The sequence below is a fragment of the Microcebus murinus genome, chromosome 15, assembly GCF_040939455.1.
Source record: "Microcebus murinus isolate Inina chromosome 15, M.murinus_Inina_mat1.0, whole genome shotgun sequence".
NCBI lineage: Eukaryota > Metazoa > Chordata > Mammalia > Primates > Cheirogaleidae > Microcebus > Microcebus murinus.
Window position 1 is genome coordinate 38,290,791 of NC_134118.1, and position 17,928 is coordinate 38,308,718.

Genomic DNA, 17,928 nt, shown 5'->3' on the forward strand with positions numbered 1-17,928 from the left:
GAGTCCTGCTCTTGTTCAGGCTGGTCCTGAACTCCAGAGCTCAAGCAGTCTTCTTACTTCGGCCTCCCAAAGTGCTAGGATTATAGATGTGAGCCATTGTGCCTGGCCTCATAATGTACTTTTCTTCCACAGAGGTGGAATCAGCTATTTTTTTCTTTTAGTGGAGAATAGTATTTAGAGACCAAGACATAGGTGTTAAGATGTTGCTGCTTCAAAGTCCTCTTAGTGGACAGAGTTAGGGACTCTGTGTGTGTGCATATATAAAAAAATTTATATATGAAAGTATATACAAATATATACTCTCCTTCACGTGTGTTATTTCCATCTCTCTTTTGGAACCATGAATTCACAGAGATACCCTTAATTTCAAGCTGTTACTTTACAGTTTTTCTTAGTTTCCTCTTTACTTAAATTCCCTCCTCACACTGTTTGAGCTTTAATAAGGTCTGGGCTAATGCAGCCTCCAACCTGAAGCAGATGTTTTCCTTGATTTGTTCCTAATTGCTTTCAGACTGACTAGTTCAAGAAGGTTTGGGAAAGAGGGCCTTTATTCTTTTTAAAGCATAACATTCTTGTATTTTGGATGCAGTGGGAAGATAACTGATAATAATTATGACCATTACGACTATTATAAGTCATAATTACAGATTCTTAGAGTTCTGGGCTTTTAAATTTGATTATGTTTACTACCACAATCTGAGTCCAGTTTGTTTGGGGGCAGGGTGATATAGGAGGTTTCCTGTGGCTTATGGCTTTGGAACCACAGGAAGACCCTTAATTCTTAGATATTCATCTTTACCACAAGCAAATCATTAGCAACATTATACTCAGGCATTATGTTTAGATTATATAAGTATTTTTCCTCCAGTTTATGTAATCTTGAGGATGTAGACTGGTATGTTAGAGGGCTGTTTTTTTCCTTCCTTTCTAGTTTCATCATCATCATCTTTTTTTTCTGTATCCAAGATGGGCATTTCCTCTTCTCTCTCTCTCTTTCTCTCCATACTACTTTATCCCATTTAGGTGCTTCCAGCATGCCTTAAGTTTGGAGAATTGACCAAAAGTATCATGGTGCATAGATTCCAGGATCCTTTGAGCCCCTCCTTCCTCCTTGTTTATCAGCTTTGCATATTCTTTGTTTTATTTGCCTTAATTTATTTGCTACTTATTTGGTCCGTCCCTGTGTAGAAAGAATTGTGATGGAATTTTAATCTGTACTTACCCTAACACTAACTTGGCACTCTGTTATATAATAGAGTACTGCTTTCAGGAATTTGACTTCTTGTACTGCAGCTGCAAGCATGACGTGTATAGCCTCCTGCACCTATATACTCCATGTCTACAGGATACCATCCCAGTTAGGTTCCAGTGACTCTTATGGTCCCTGTGTCATAGAAGGGAATGTGATACTATATGTGTCCATTCTTCCTTCTTCTTCCTAGTATTGGCCTTAGAAAGTAAATGGTCTATTTCTTCAGATCTTAGTCCTAGCTTAAATTGAGTGATGTTCTATTCCTCTATATCTTGATTCTTAAACAGGTAGTTATTCCTTTTCTTACTTTCTTAAGATTTTTAGAACTCTTCAGGCATCCGTAAATTATCTTCCAAATTAGTGTTCTAGATTCCCTCTTTCCAGACTTCTCATAATGTATGTTGTTTCTGTTCCTACACATTCTTTGTCATAATGTTTATTGTTTTTGTTTCTATGTCTTCTTTGGCTCTCTCAGGATTAATTTCTTGGTGACTATTTTTCTCTGCTTGGTAAAATTTGCAAGCATAGTTATTGAAAACATAAAGAAGATGACTCTTGTATAATAGAAAACAGTTTGAACATTTTATACTATAAGAGGATGAATTAGTCATTTAACAATATGGAGATATAAGAGTATTTAAGGGTATCTGGGTACATTGATTGGAAAGAATGAAATAGGATCACATGGTGGAAATTAATTATACACAATAGTTTGAACAAAGATAGTGACATAAAAACATTAGGTTATTAGGTATGAAATGTCCGATTTCCTTAAGTACTAAGTTTGACAGTTGATATCTCTGATTTAAGTGCTAAGTTTGACAGTTGACATCTCTGATGTTTCAATTTGACACTTCTTGTTTTATTTTTATTGTGAAGGTACATCCTCAATCTTTCAAACACACATTTTGGCTTGTGATTGTTTCCAAAAAAATTTTAGAATAGTTTTTGTGAAACTATGGATAAGTCAAAAAATTCATGTTATTTTCGAATATGAGTCCTGTCGTGGAAACAGAGCAGTGCAGACAGCTCGAAATATCAACAAAGTATTTGGGAGCTTGTTTGGAGGGGAGCACAACTATTCATACGCTCTTGATGGAAGAATAGTCCTCTACTATCGGGGAAGGTCATTCTTTTCAGACGAGTATGCAGCTTTGGGAGAGATGCACATGGAGTGGTGAGGGAGAAAGGGGATACCTGCCTCGCCAGCAAGATCAGCCGAATCAACCCTGGCAATGAATGGGGTGACAGATGTCGCAGCCAGATCACCCTCACATCCTCAACAAAGTATTTGGCAAGCATGTGAGTAAATAATGCACAGTATGTTGATGGTTTGAGAAGGTCCATTCTGGTGAATTTAATCTTGAAAATGAGCCACATGGGTGACCTGAGACCAAGGTGGATAAGGATGAGCTGAAAGCTGTAGTGCAAGCGAATCCATCTCAACCTACCTGTGAATTAGCAGCAAGGTTTGATGTTACTATTCTAACAATGTTCGGCCATTTGAAACAAATTGGCAAAGTAAAGAAGCCGAGTAGATGGGTTCCACATGAATTAAACAAGCATCATAAGAGAAATAATCTTGAAACTTGCCTTTCTTTGCTGTTAGGACGTAAAGGTGAACTATTTCTACACCTTATTTTTACGTGTAATGAAAAATAGATTCTTTTTGACAGTTGCAACAAGCATTTGGCACAATGGTTGGATAAAGATGAAATGCCAAAACACAGTCCAAAACTGAATGAATATTCATCCAATAAAAGCTAATGGTGTCTGTTTGGTGGTCCAGCACTGATACTATCTACTACAGCTTTATGAAACCTCGTCAATCAATTACAGTGGATGTTACTGCAACCAATGAGCTGAAATTATGAGAATGCTTGCTATTCAGCAGCCAAGATTGATCACCAGAGACAGGCCAATCTTCTTGCAAGACAACGCTTAATCACATGCCACACAGGCAATGCTGCTCAAACCGCAGAATTTGGAGTTGGAAACTCTGTGTGTCATCCACCGTATTCACCAGTGTTGATAGTTTAGGTGTATACTTTGGTTAATTGTACTGCTTCTTGTTTGGGATATAATAAACTACACTTTTGATTTGAAATTGGACATTTCATATTTAATGACATAATAGTAGGAAATAAAGAGGGAAGTATAAACCACATGGGAATATTGATCTACAAAATTGTAGGAATTAGGAATAATTAAAGGAATCATTTTTGCAATTAACTTTGATTTAGGACCTTATATGTCAGGTTCTTTAGACTCTAGAGCTGGATGAAAATGTTAAGGCTCTGCTTTCAAAAAGTTCAGTATAGTAGTTACGAAAACATTTTAATAAAAATTGAAATAAAGTATGACAAATGCAACATCAGGTTATATACTGTAATTACAATAATTTATAATTACAAATGAGAGAATATAAATTCTGTTTGAATCACTTAAGAAAGGTTTCTCAGATGTTCTTTGGGTCATATTTACCAGACTAGATTCATGAGCAGTCATGGTATAACAAAAGTCCTTTGATGACTGAAAACTACCAGTTTTTATGGCAATGAAGGTATAACTGTTAAAGGCTAAATTTGGAATTAGCTGTATTTTGTTTGATTTGTTTTAAAAAATTGGTTTTACTTATAAATTTCTATTGTCACTTGGTGGTAAGTAGAAGAAATTGTGAACCTTATTTAGTGAATCAGAATTTGCTTTGCTCTTACATCTTCAGCACATGGATAAAAAGATTGCTTGGCATGATAATTGAGCTTGTAACTGAAATTTTTATATGAAAGGATTCAAGAAAAATCTTGTTAATCATTAGATTTTAATGTTATCCAAATAGCAATGGATGTTTAAAAAATACAATGTTTGTGTTGACTGGTATAAAGACATTCTTTTTGTTTAAATCCTTGTATCTAAAGACAGAAAATTCCTTAAGTGTTTATTTTTCTTTTATAGGAAGTAGATCGTCTAATGCAAAGTTGCCCTCAGTTCCAACAGTTGGTTCAGTTTCTCAAGACCCGGTTTCAAATATGAGGTATTTAAGCTACTAACTTGGATATTGTGGTTTATGCCTTTTGATGACTCTTTAAGCTATCTAGCTATATTCCCTCCCTCCCACCTTCCCTCCCTCCCTCCCATACAACATCTAGAAGCTTGGGAATATTTTATAAGTTCACTTTATTTTGAAAGTTTATGAGATGCAAACGGTTGATGAGAAATGACTATTTGTGGTAAAAATAATTGTTATGTGTATAACAAATATTTATATAAGCTTATGGTTTATGTTTCAAATGATTGCACATTGAAAGTTTAGGATTTGTTCCTCTTCTATAAAAATACTGAAATATTAATAAGTGATAGCCAGTTCACCAAAGCCGCAATGATACTGAATTATAATAGATAGGTTTTTACTCTCACTTATTTTGTTTAATGGGGAATATGCATTTCAAACTTTAATTTGGAATACTGTGAATGAATTTTCCACAACTGGAGCCTTAGTGGCTAGAGAGTTCTTGATTTTGCTTACTGCAATTGGAAAATTCATAGCACTCTACAAATGTTGGTACTGGGTGCTTTGAGTGTAGGCTCCTATTTGTGATATCATCCAAGATAAAAAGTTCTATGAGGGACATAGAGGGAAATAGTATTTAGGGTAGTATCTGTGTAGAGATGGTTATTGATAGCAGAAACTTAAATAAGTTTGTGTTGGTCGTTTCAGTAGCAACTGCTTTCTTGGTTGTGTGAATTTGAAGTACTCCTGGTGTAAATAGTAGATAAGTAGTGACTCTTTGTGTATGTTTGATTTGTAAATTAGAAATTAAAGCTGTAGATGCCTCTGAACTTCCTGAAATGCAGGGGACTCTTTTTTTTAAAAAAAAAACTTCTTAAATATATGTCTGTATGTTTTTATGAATATAGGCACATATAGTCACAAAGACTTAATACATAGATTGAAATACGTATAAGTGTGCCTATAAAGTATATTACTTTCAAATAAAAAGTCATTCAGATTAAATTAGAAAAGAATTATTATTGTCTTTAGTAAAAAAGAACTGTTGATTGCAGTTTATGAGTATTTTTTGTTACTGTACTACATGCTAAAGCTGAGAACTTAAAAATGAAGACATGGCTCTTGAACTCAAAGGGCTGATAGTTTAGTGCTGTAAAGACAAATTTGATGAAGGTTTGGAGAGAGATTTTTAGTTACTGTTTTTTGGGTTTTTTTAAGAGGCAGGGTCTTCCTCTGTCACCCAGGTTGGAGTGCAGTGACACGATAATAGCTCACGGTAACCGCAAACTAATGGGCTTGAATGATCCTCCTGCCTCAGCCTCCCAATTAGCTAGGACTACAGGTGTGAGCCACCACACCTGGCTAATAAAAAAAAATTATTTTTTTGTAGGGGTGGGATATCACTGTGTTGCTCAGGCTGGTCTCAAACTCTCCTGGCCTCCGTTGATTCTCCCGCTTTGGCTTCTGGAAGTGCTGAGATTATAGGTGTGAGCCAATGTGCTGGGCCAATAGAGTTTCTTTAGATTCTTATAATGGGGCTAAAGAGGAAGTGCTTTAAACTGGCCAATTAAGACTTCCAGTAAGAACTGATGCTTGGAGTGGTTGTTAACCAGCTTGTTTGCCAGGGCTGAGGGTGGCACTATAGATCAGGATAAAAATGAATATTCCAAGCAGAAGGACTACTATGCATAGTAGTAATGCCTCTTAAGGTAATTTTTAAAAAATTTTCACATACATTCATATTTTAATGGACATACATGCTTCATTTTAAAAAGTAGAAAATTGATAAATTCTATTGAAGTTCAGGTAACTTAATATCTTTTCATTAGTATTACAGAGAGGCTTGAACATGCTTTGGAAAAGGCAGCTCCTCTTCTACGAGAGATTTTTGTGGATTTTGCACCTTTTCTTTCTCGGACACTTTTGGGTAGTCATGGACAAGAGCTGCTTATAGAAGGAACAAGTAAGTGATTTTTCTTTATTTCATTTGGAAATATTTTACATTTCAAGTTAAAAAACTTAAATGGACAACAAGGGGTACATGGAGTTTCATTGTTTTTTTAACCTTTGACAAGGCTTCTCATAGAGTCTCTATCTTTTGAAAAATATATCACGTCTCTGTTATATTCTAATCTGGTCAAGATTTTCATCAACGATTTGCATGAAGCAGAAAATTATGTGTTGAACCAAAAAATCAAGAGATTTTCTTTTATTGACACATTAAAATAGACTGTTTAGAGAATTGGAGAGACTAGTGTCATGGTGTTTTACTTGAACTTAAAATCCATATAAAAACAACAGTATATTGCCACATATCAAGAAAATGAGGAATACATTATTAGTCTTTATTAGTAGAATTCTGTTTTACAAATAAATGGAGATAATAGCATTGTGCTCTATCTTGCTTACATCATACATAGAGATTACTGGTTCTCTTCTAGGTAGGGTACTTTGATATTGTAGCAAAGTAGATAGCATGCAGAAGTAAATGCTGAGGGGATTGGAAACCATGCTATTAATATTTATGGAATGGATAAGGAATAATGGGACTTTTTCTTTTTTGCATGGGGCATTTGCATGGGGCATTGCATTTGTAGCAGGTATCTTTAAATATTAGAGAGGGTGACTTAACCAAGTAAAAGTAGACTTACCCTGAATTTCTTCAAGCAGCAGATATCAGTTCAGTAGAGAATAATGTTTCAAACAGTTAATTCTGTTCAAGAGTTTAGCAGACTGATTTCAAAATACTAGTCGTCATCCTCATAACTAAGATTTTTTAAAGGGGAAGCTAGAAGGCTTTCAATAATGATATAGAATTAATTTTTGTTTTCAAAAGTATTTGGACCAAGTGATTGCTAAATCTGGCTTGTCTTTGTCCACGGTTGATGGTTTAGGTCAGGATAAGGGATTCTCTTTAAGCTGAAAAATCATGGAAAAACACTTTCATCTGTACAGCAGTGTCTTTATCAACTTACAGCTTTAGTTATCATTTTTTGTTGGCTAACAGTAGCTAAAAGATCTTCTAAGGAATTTCTTAAAACTTGTGCAAAAGCCCCTCTTTTGCAGAAGTAAAGATATACTGGAAATATAAGATATATGCGGTATCTGAGTGTTAACTATGGGATATGAACACTTCATTTGACCCTTAAAATATCTGTATGTAAGTATGGAGCTGTTGATGAGTGATTTCATTTCCATAGATGCAGAAAGTAGCAATGAATTTATTTGAAAAAGAAAGTTCAGGTTTTAGAAACATTTAGATTCTCATAGAAGCATGAATCTCGCTGTAAATCACGCATGCCAGGGATCTAGGTTGCAGCCTTCTTATGAGAATCTAGTGCCTAATGATCTGAGATGGAGCTGAGGTGGTGATGCTAGCACTGGGGAGTGGCTGCAAATATAGATTATCATTAGCAGAGAGGTTTGACTGCACAGTAAATATAATGTGCTTGAATCATCCTGAACCCACCTCCCACTCCCCTACCCTATCCTTGGAAAAATTATCTTCTGTGAAACCAGTTCCTGGTGTCAAAAAGTTTGGGGACCGCTGGACTAAATAGTCCATGAAATAATGAAGGACTTTTATTTGTGAAGTAATAAAATTTGAAAAGAATTGAATTATGAGCTGGGCACATTGGCTCAAGCATGCAATCCCAGTTACTCCAGAGGCTGAGGAGGGAGGATTACTTGAGGCCAGGAGTTTGAGACCAGTCTGGGCAACATAGTGAGACCCTGTTTCTACAAAAATTTTGAAAACTTAGCTGTGTATGGTTGTGCACACCTGTAGTCCCAGTTACTCAGAAGGCTGAGGCTGGAGGATTACTTGAGCCCAGGAGTTCGAGGCTGCAGTGAGTTATGATCGTGCCACTGCAGTACAGCCTGGCCAACAGGGTGAGACCCCATTTCTTAAAAAAAAAAAGGTTTTATTTAATTAACAAAAAAGAATTGATTTAAAAAAAATCTAAGAGTCTATATTATAGAGCTTTTTATTAATTTATATTTCACATATCAAACATTTTTTCAAGTGATGTGACAACTTATGAAGTATAATGGCCATGTAAAAGTGAGTAAAATGTATTTATTATTTATAGATTTTTCAGTATAGCAAGACATTGATGCGTATTAGTTGGTCTTTGGATTTTATGATAGATATAACAACATAGGATAATATTAGATATCCAGAAGTATTAGAAATTGATAATTCTAGATCCTTGAACAAAATTTAATTTGGAATCCATTTTTTACTGGTAAATTCTGATAAAATGGTAAGAAGAAGATGTAAGTGTTGCTCATTTATAAAATTGAGCCTATTCATCGGATTGTGTTTATAAAAATAGCATACAAATCTGAGTTCTTATGAAACTTATATATGTTTTCTAAGGTGTGAGTGATATTTTGGGTTGTTGTTTTATGCAGCATAAACCAGAAAGGTTTTGAGAGAATATACTACTGTATAAGCAGTATAATACTATACAAGAAGCATTGATATAAAAGGTGGGAGACCTTGGTTTTAATACTGTTCTTGCTAGTGATTAGGTGTGTCATCAGGCATTGGAATGCTTATTAATTGTTTTAAAATTCTAATGAGTTTTAAAAAATATTTTTATGAAAATGTTAGATATTCACGAAAGTAGGAAGTACAGTTTCCCTGAACTTATTACCAGCTATCCAAATCATCTTCATTTTTTCATACTTATCTGCTACTTCCACCTTCCTTTGTTTGCTTTTGTATTTTAAACAATCTGGGATATCATGTCATTTAATCCCTGAATACTTAATAACACACACACAAAGACGACATTTTCTTATGTAATCACAGTGCCGTTGTTACACCTAATGATATTAACAGTAGTTTTTGTTTTGCTTTTTTTTTTTTTTTGAGACAGAGTCTTGCTCTGTTGCCAGGCTAGAGTGCCATGGCGTCAGCCTAGCTCACAGCAACCTCAAACTTCTGGGCTTAAGTGATCCTCCTGCCTCAGCCTCCCAAGTTGCTGGGACTACAGGCATGCACCATCATGCCCGGCTAATTTTTTCTGTATATTGTTAGTTGTCCAGCTGATTTCTTTCTATTTTTGGTAGAGATGGGGTCTCACTCTTGCTTAGGCTGGTCTTAAACTTCTGACCTGGAGCAATCCTTCCACCTCAGCCTTCCAGAGTGCTAGGATTACAGGTGTAATCCTAGCCACCATGTGAGCTACCACGCCCAGCCAACAGTAGTTTTTTAATATCACCTAATATCCAGCCAATATTTATTTTTATCCTTAAAACATCTTTATATAGTTGAGTTTCTTCCAATTAAGATGCAAACAAAATTCACTTATTACATGTGGTTAGGTCTCTTAAGCCTCTCATAAGTCCTTATTAATCTAAAATAGTTTCCTCCATTCTCCCTCTGTTTCCACGATATTGTTTTATTGAACAAATCTGGTTGGTTATTCTGTAGAATGTTACATATTTTGGGACTCTGTACCTATTGTTCTTTTGTAATGTCATTTAACAGTTACTCTATCCTATATATTTTCTGATGACTTGAAGTTAGATCTAAAAGTTCAATTAGATGTAATATTTCATATTACATCATACCTGGTTCACATATTGTCTAATGATCTCAATTTTAGTGATATTAACCCTCTTTTTCAAGTAGTTATAACCCTTTGTAAGGATTGATATTTTATTACTTTTATTTTATTTTATTTTGTTTATTTTTGTGTGCGTGTGTAACAGGGTCTCCTTCTGTTGCCCAGGCTAGAGTACAGTAATGTCATCATAGCTCAATGCATCCTCAAACTCCTTGGGCTTAAGCAATCATCCCGCTTCAGCCTTTGAAGAAGCTGGGACTACAGGTGTGTGCCACCTTGCCTGTCTGGTTTTTCTATTTTTTATAGAGACTGAGTCTAGCTCCTGTTAGGCCTCGTCCTGAACTCCTGGACTCACGCAATCTTCCCACCTTGGCCTCCCAAAGTGCTAGGATTACAGATGTGAGCCACTGTGCCCAGACTTTATTATTTTTATATATATATATATATTTTTTTTTTTTTTTTTTTTTGAGACAGAGTCTCGCTTTGTTGCCCAGGCTAGAGTGAGTGCCGTGGCGTCAGCCTAGCTCACAGCAACCTCAAACTCCTGGGCTCGAGTGATCCTTCTGCCTCAGCCTCCCGGGTAGCTGGGACTACAGGCATGCGCCACCATGCCCGGCTAATTTTTTTTTACATATATATCAGTTGGCCAATTAATTTCTTTCTATTTATAGTAGAGACGGGGTCTCGCTCTTGCTCAGGCTGGTTTTGAACTCCTGACCTTGAGCAATCCGCCCGCCTCGGCCTCCCAAGAGCTAAGATTACAGGCGTGAGCCACAGCGCCCGGCCTATTTTTATATTTTTAAAAGAGATCTTTCAAAGAACAAAGAGAACATTAGCTTAAAATATTTCAATTCTATCTTAAAATTACTCTATGTGAATTCACTGGATCCTTGTTATAAATCTAAGATTCGTTATAAATCTTAATGATCTTTTTTTTCCTATATTCTGAGACACTTTGCTATTTCATCATTACATATCAGTTATTCTTTACCATGCTATGGAGTAAAATTATAAGAAAACAACAGTGCTTCAATTACCCTAGAATCTGTAGGAAAAGAAATCATTACTCTTGTATATTACCCTTTTTTATTTTTGTTACTGCTTTGCCCCATGTATTATATTGTATTTTAAGAAGATATAAACTTAGATTTTAAATTGGGCCAAAATCTTGTATTTGGCATAGGGAAAAATATCTTAGATATTACAGTGGTTTGTGACCCTCCAAAGAGTCACACTACACATATACAGTATATGAGCACATCATTCTAGCAGGAAGGACTTCACTGTGCAAAATTTATGTGATAATTTGTGGAAAGAACCTCGACCATCCCATTTTCCTAAAATATATGTGACAGTGTTCTTTCATCTTTTGTGATGATTATGTACCACAATTTAGTTGGTATAGTTTCTAAGTGGATAAATGGTAAAGGCAATTGTGCATACAATGATGATTGGAAGGAAAAGTTCATGTATAAATGAAAATTCAGGCTGGGTGCAATCGCTCACACCTGTAATCCTAGCACTCTGGGAGGCTGAGGCAGGCGGATTGCTCGAGGTCAGTAGTTCGAAACCAGCCTGAACAAGAGCGAGACCCCATCTCTACTATAAATAGAAAGAAATTAATTGGCCAACTAATATATAGAGAAAAAATGAGGCAGGCATGGTGGCTCATGCCTGTAGTCCCAGCTACTTGGGAGGCTGAGGCAGGAGGATCACTTGAGCCCAGGAGTTTGAGGTTGCTGTGAGCTAGGCTGACACCACGGCACTCACTCTAGCCTGGGCAACAAAGTGAGACTCTGTCTCAAAAAAAAAAAAAAAAAGCAAAAAGAAAATTCAGTGGAGTGAAGTTTTTATTCTAAATGATGTTTATAAATCTTAAACAAAAATATATTTTGCAAGTCTGGAACAAAGAAGATATGTATCCTCTCTTCAACAAAACTTAGTTATCTAACTTTCCCAAAGTGGATTTGAGGATGTAAGTTCAAGAAGAAAAACTAGAATTAGTAATAAGCTAGAACCTATTAAACATGTACTTGAAATTTGGAATTGGTATTTACAAGATGGATATATTCCAGTTTCATGGTGAGTATTTAGTTGTACCCAAAAGATGTTGTTCATTCAGCATATACTTTCAAAATCAGGAAAATATGGAATAAGAACTTGAATTTATTATACCTAAATTCTTATTAGAATTTTTAATGTTTATCACCATCTCATTTTCTAAGTAAATTTTTAAGATGATTTAAAAATATATATATATGTAAAGGTTCCTATATTCCAGATGGTAAATGATCATGACTTTTTATTCATGATATACTTGATGATTTAGATAGATCAATGAGTTTGGATGGCATTAGCTTAATATCTGGTAAATCATTGATTTTATGACTGAAGTTATATATTTGGGTGAGTTTCTACTGAAGAAATTGCTGTAGTCTTTGGTCACAAAATTACAGATTAGTATGGTTATAAAACTCTTAGTTTGGCATCTGAGCTTGTCTTTTTCAAAAGACTAAAATTCCCTATTTTTGAAAAACCAACCAAAAAAATAAAATCTAGCAAACCAAACCCAACTATTATTCTGAGAGACTTTGAGAGAGGTCAGATTATGAGTCCATTCAGATTTCTGAGCCTGCAGTACCTTCTCTTTCTTGTGACTGAGGCAATAATAGATGTGTGTGTGTGTGTGTGTGTGTGTCTGTGTGTGTGTGTGTGTGTGTGTCTGTGTCTGTGTATAAAATGAAAATTGATACTCCTTGTAGCAACTTAGAACTTGACCTTAAGGTTTCAGGGCCTTCCTTTGGATAGCTCTTAGAATCTGATTTTTTTTTTTTTTTTTTTTTTTGAGACAGAGTCTCACTTTGTTGCCCAGGCTAGAGTGAATGCCATGGCTTCAGCCTCTCTCACAGCAACCTCAAACTCCTGGGCTCAAGGGATCCTTCGGCCTCAGCCTCCGGAGTAGCTGGGACTACAGGCATGCGCCACCATGCCCGGCTAATTTTTTTTATATATATTAGTTGGCCAATTAATTTCTTTCTATTTGTAGTAGAGACAGGGTCTCGCTCTTGCTCAGGCTGGTTTCGAACTCCTGACCTCGAGCTATCCGCCCGCCTTGGCCTCCCAGAGTGCTAGGATTACAGGTGTGAGCCACCGCGCCCGGCCAGAATCTGATTTTAAATCTGAAGACAGATTTAGTGGTTCATTTTTCATTTCTTGCTTTTCATACATGCAATGAGTATCACCCAAAGGCAAAAATTTAGGTCAAAAATAGAAGTGATTTAAGTTGTGCAGTTCAATGCCAAGTCACTTATTGGGGTTATCTCCTGTTTCTTTACACACAAAGTACATTTGTGTGTATCCTATGATATGCGTGGTAAAAAGGGTGAATGAGCATCTATAAATCTTCCTCTTTTGGGATAACCCAAGGTCCTTTTTATCAGTATTGTTCATTGTCTGAACAGATCTAAAAGGGCCCAGATCAGGGCCCAATATCAGGAATTCTGGTTCCTCTGGCATAGAGCAGTAAGGATTAATGACCTACTTATAGAAAGATTTGAATTTACTTCTTGGAAGTAATAGCTTTTTGTAGTTGGAGTAGAACTGAACTTCTTTTACCTGGGTTACATTTCATGAAAAGTTAGCAAGGTTTCAGACTAGCAGAGGGCTACACCAACAGTAAGAGATGGAACATTGTCCTGCCCGTTTTTTTGGCCTTGGCAATGTTAACCTGAGGAGCTATGTACATCTTAGTGCTGCAGAAACCCACACTTTAGTCTAGTTAATGACTTGCTTGCCTAATTTGACATATAAACATTTCTGTAGCTGATTTTCATGCCAGTGCTAACACTTTTACCATCATTTCTGTTATGTATTTTTTCAGACATTGAGAAAAATGGTTCTAACTTTTTTTAAAAAGTAAAGGGGGTGACCCCCCTGTTTAACTTGAATGTTATTTGTAAAGCTACAAAATGCAAACATATGCTGCCATTATGTTTGAGGCATTGTTATTAAAACAAGGGAAAGAGAAAGAAAGAAAGTGCAAGAAGATAGAAGAAAGAGAATGGATTGGATACTTGGAAGAGCCTTAATGGGAAGAAAAAAAGAGGGTAATACTGTAGGGTGTTTAAAGGCCACCAGGTATTATTTTATTTTAGATATTACATTCTATAACCTAGGCTTGTGTTTGCCTAGAAAAATATGCAATAAAAATGTAATTTTTGTGATTATTAGTATTGTAATTTAATTAGTATTGTAATTTAATGTAATTAATTTAGTCCTTTTAATTATTGGTATTGCTTTTTTAAGGTACTAGTTATAAAATGTTCTTTGAATGAACTACTTTAGATTTTATTGGTAATTAAAACTAAATAATTCTTTAGATAGGTAATAACTATATAAAAGTTCCTTCCTAAAGATATTTTTGGTGAACCAAAATGAAACATAAAAGAGAAAATGTAAAGCAAATTAATTTATAAGAAATCAAGGGTATATAACAGACAACGACTTGCATTTCTGTTAAGGTTTAGTGTGAGGTCAGAGGTCAAGGTACTAATAAGAGTGTTTGGGATGTCTGCTGCCATGAAACAAAATGGAAACTTGATTGATAGCTAGAGGGTTGAACAGAGAGAGTGCGGTGGAGAAAGCAAAGGTCAGGGAGCCATTTCCCTTCTCTGCATGTATAATGATCAACTCTCTCCAAAACAAAATGTAGATGATATTGATCAATATGGCATATGTTGTCCACATTTCTATGACTATTGTGAAATGTCATTATATATGAAGTTGTAATATATGTTTTAATATTTTGAAAGCTGAAATGGAATCGTTTACAAAAAATGGTAGTAATTTTGATGTCAGGTTTAAAGTAACCATAGAATACGTTGTTTGTCTGACCAAATGTATGCTGGTTTGGTTCTTAGCAAGATGTTAATGTTTTATTTTAAAAACCAATTTGGATTAAATTGTATAATAAATAAATCCCTCATTTTGTTTTTTTACTTTTTTTTAAATAGGTCTGGTTTGCATGAAGTCAAGTAATTCAGTTGTGGAATTGGTTATGCTACTGTGTTCTCAGGTGAGTGACAGAATAAATGTTGAATTAAAAGTAAATTCTCACATGAATTTGTTTTGACAAGGAAGTTATAATTGCATTACTAAAATTTTTGCTATAATAAAGTTTTGAGTTTGCTATTATAAAGTAATCATATTGCAAAAGGATTACTTCTTATCTTTGATGCTTGCAGATGATTTTGAAGCAGGCACTGAGAAAAAGTCATTAGATAAATGAGAAAGAAAAGGTATTTAGAGTTACATTAAAAATGTCCAGATCAAATGATCTTGAGATGACTAAATTTCTTTGCTGTGTATATTAAGGTTATAGAAACAGATTTATTTCTGTACCTTGTGGAGTACCTTGCTGACTCCACTGGGAATCATAGGTTTACTTCCCTTTTGTGCAGAGGTTATAAAATGAGTGATAAATAATTTTGAGTCCTTGTCATTGCTAATTATTTTTGACGTACAGGGTAGATTTGGGAAAACATCAGCAAAAATGTGGCAGCCATCATAATAAGATGTAGAAAACAAATTCCTAAAAGAAAAATTTCTTTAGGGGTTCAGAAACCTTGTACCTCATGTGGTAAACTTTAATGATTTTTTAAAAACTTATATAGAAATCATGTATCCTGTGATGTTTTGTTTTCTGTTTCACAATTAAACAGATGAATGCTTTTATTGAAAATTTTCTTTGTAGTCTTTTAAAAGTGATATCTTGCTGGTAGTAAATTCCCCCACTTAAAACTTTAAAATAGCCTTTTTTAATAGGAAAGGTATTGGTTTAGAGGTCAAGGGTTTTGACCCGTTTCAAAACCTTTGACCTTCATTTACAACTCTCATGGTTTACTTGCCTAACGAATAAGGATAATGCAAAATTAATGTTTCTTTGCATCGATTTATTTGTTTTAGTGCATATAGTGCCAAATTTATTTAGATTGTGCTGATGGACATTTCATGAATACAAATTAAAGAATCATAGAAGGTGTGAAAAATCAATACTATGCATTGTCAATAAAGTGCAATAAGAGCAATTAGGTACATTGCACCTAATGTATTTTTATAATGAACTTGTGAGGAGTAGTTATGTTTCTTATTGGCTTATTCTTAGATTTAATGAGAAGCATGTTTTTATAATTAATTATCTCCTTTAGAAAACTTCATTTCTTCAAAAACTGACTAGATAAAATTTCTCATTAAGTCATCTGATTTGAAATAATTGAATCTTTTTAGATGGAAATTGCCTTATATCATTCTTATACTTACATGAAATTACTCTTATTTTTAAGAAGCATTCACTTACAGTTTTAGATGTTTCTTCACAATAATATGAATTTATTATATATAGTGATATATTTGTTTCATTAGTGAATTTTGATAATAAAGTTTCACTTTCTAGTTGGAGGAATTGACTGTATTTTTGGTATACAAAAGCTATTTCAGATATTGTATATTACATATCTGAATGTTAGAAGCTGCAAAGAATAAAGAATGACGTGTTTTAATATACCTATTTGTCATACATGTCACAGTGCTGTTTAATACTAATCCAATCAAATGGGATATGAAGATCACTTAGTAGAGTAAGTTTCAAAAGTCAGAAATTCTCAAGTTTTTTGTTTGAATAAAATACATTATTGGGTATTTGGAGTCCATAACATTTTTTATGAGTTCTTCAAAAGTTCTGTGGCATTTCTACAAGACGTAGCACAGTGTGAAAAATGATGTGAAAAATGAAGCCAGAATTAGCTCCAGATGTATACAGATTGTTCCGGGGTGATAATTACATTTTTCACTTTGAATTTTCCTAATTCAAAGAGGTCAACTTGGCAATCACAAAAGTGATTTATTTTGTTAGAAGTGAACTGTCTTTTTCTACATGAAAGCTTAAGAGATATGAAATTGAATTTCAAGTCGACATTTTGCAGATACTGGGTGGGGATGGCTTGAGTTTGATTGATAATTTTTTTTAGTTTGAGATAGGGTAGGAAGCAAAAAGCTACCATGTTTCTTAAATTTTAATTAATTTTTTAAGAGGAGATGGAGAGGATTGAGTGCCAAAGATCGAAAGATCAGGTCAAAACTCCTTTTTTAATCACATAAATAATGGGATATGCTTATGAACTTAACATCTGCAAATTTGATTTAGAACTTTACAAATTAGTTGATGTTAATTTCATGACAATCAGCCATGTACTGATTATTTGTCTTAAATCCATTCAAAACTTATTTTCTTTTTGCATTCTTTTTAACAAGGTGTATAAGCACATTTTATTACAAAAGAGAAATTAGAACCTAAATTTAAGAAATGAGGAAATGATCACATTTGGTTTGTTGCCAATAAGACCAAACAGATTACTATATATGTCTTTATAGCTTCAACTAGGATTATATAATACTTTCTAAAGTCCACTCATTCATTAAAAGTTAATTAGGTACCATTCCATATTTTATCCTGTTTAAATTTTAAAATTGCTTATGTAAAATGTTAGAGTTGGAAAGCTCTCTTACAATACTCAGCATTATTTTTTAGTAAAATCAATATATATTTAAGGTTTATTGAATTAGATTTAGTCATATATTGAATCCCATGTAAAATAATTCAAGAACTACTTAAGCTCCAAAGACTGTTTTAAATCCTCTTTACTTCTTAAAATAAGATTTCATATATTCTTCATGAAACTATATGTTCTCTAATGCACACAAAAAAATTAAACAAGTTTTCAACTATATTTCAGATTGTTTTTCACAAACATGAAAATTTGTTGCTTGTTTGAAATCTATATGAATTTAAAGAAGTGTTAAATAAATGTTTCAAGTAATATTCTAGCATTGTATAAAGTGTATCTTGTTCATTTGACATTAATATCATTTTTGAAAGAATTGACATTGCATTCAAGGCCACTTTATAAAAGCGTTGCGTTGCTCATCCTAATTCAGTCTGACATACATTCCAATAACACTACCTCCCTTCTTGGGCTTAAAGCTAAATTTATGACTGTGCATTGTGAAGTGCATCATTTAAAAATGGTTTC

General features: G+C 34.2%; 1 protein-coding gene across 10 annotated transcripts in view; it reads left to right on the top strand.

Moving 5' to 3' along the window:
* The window catches only part of LRBA (LPS responsive beige-like anchor protein), a 635,991-nt gene that overhangs the window by 192,480 nt on the left and 425,583 nt on the right, over positions 1-17,928 (top strand). For all 10 annotated transcript variants that reach the window (XM_076010592.1, XM_076010588.1, XM_076010587.1 and 7 more), the window contains 3 exons: positions 4,208-4,286; positions 6,092-6,225; positions 14,854-14,915. In XM_076010592.1, coding sequence (XP_075866707.1) covers positions 4,208-4,286; positions 6,092-6,225; positions 14,854-14,915 — 275 coding nt within the window. The remainder of the gene's footprint in view (positions 1-4,207; positions 4,287-6,091; positions 6,226-14,853; positions 14,916-17,928) is intronic.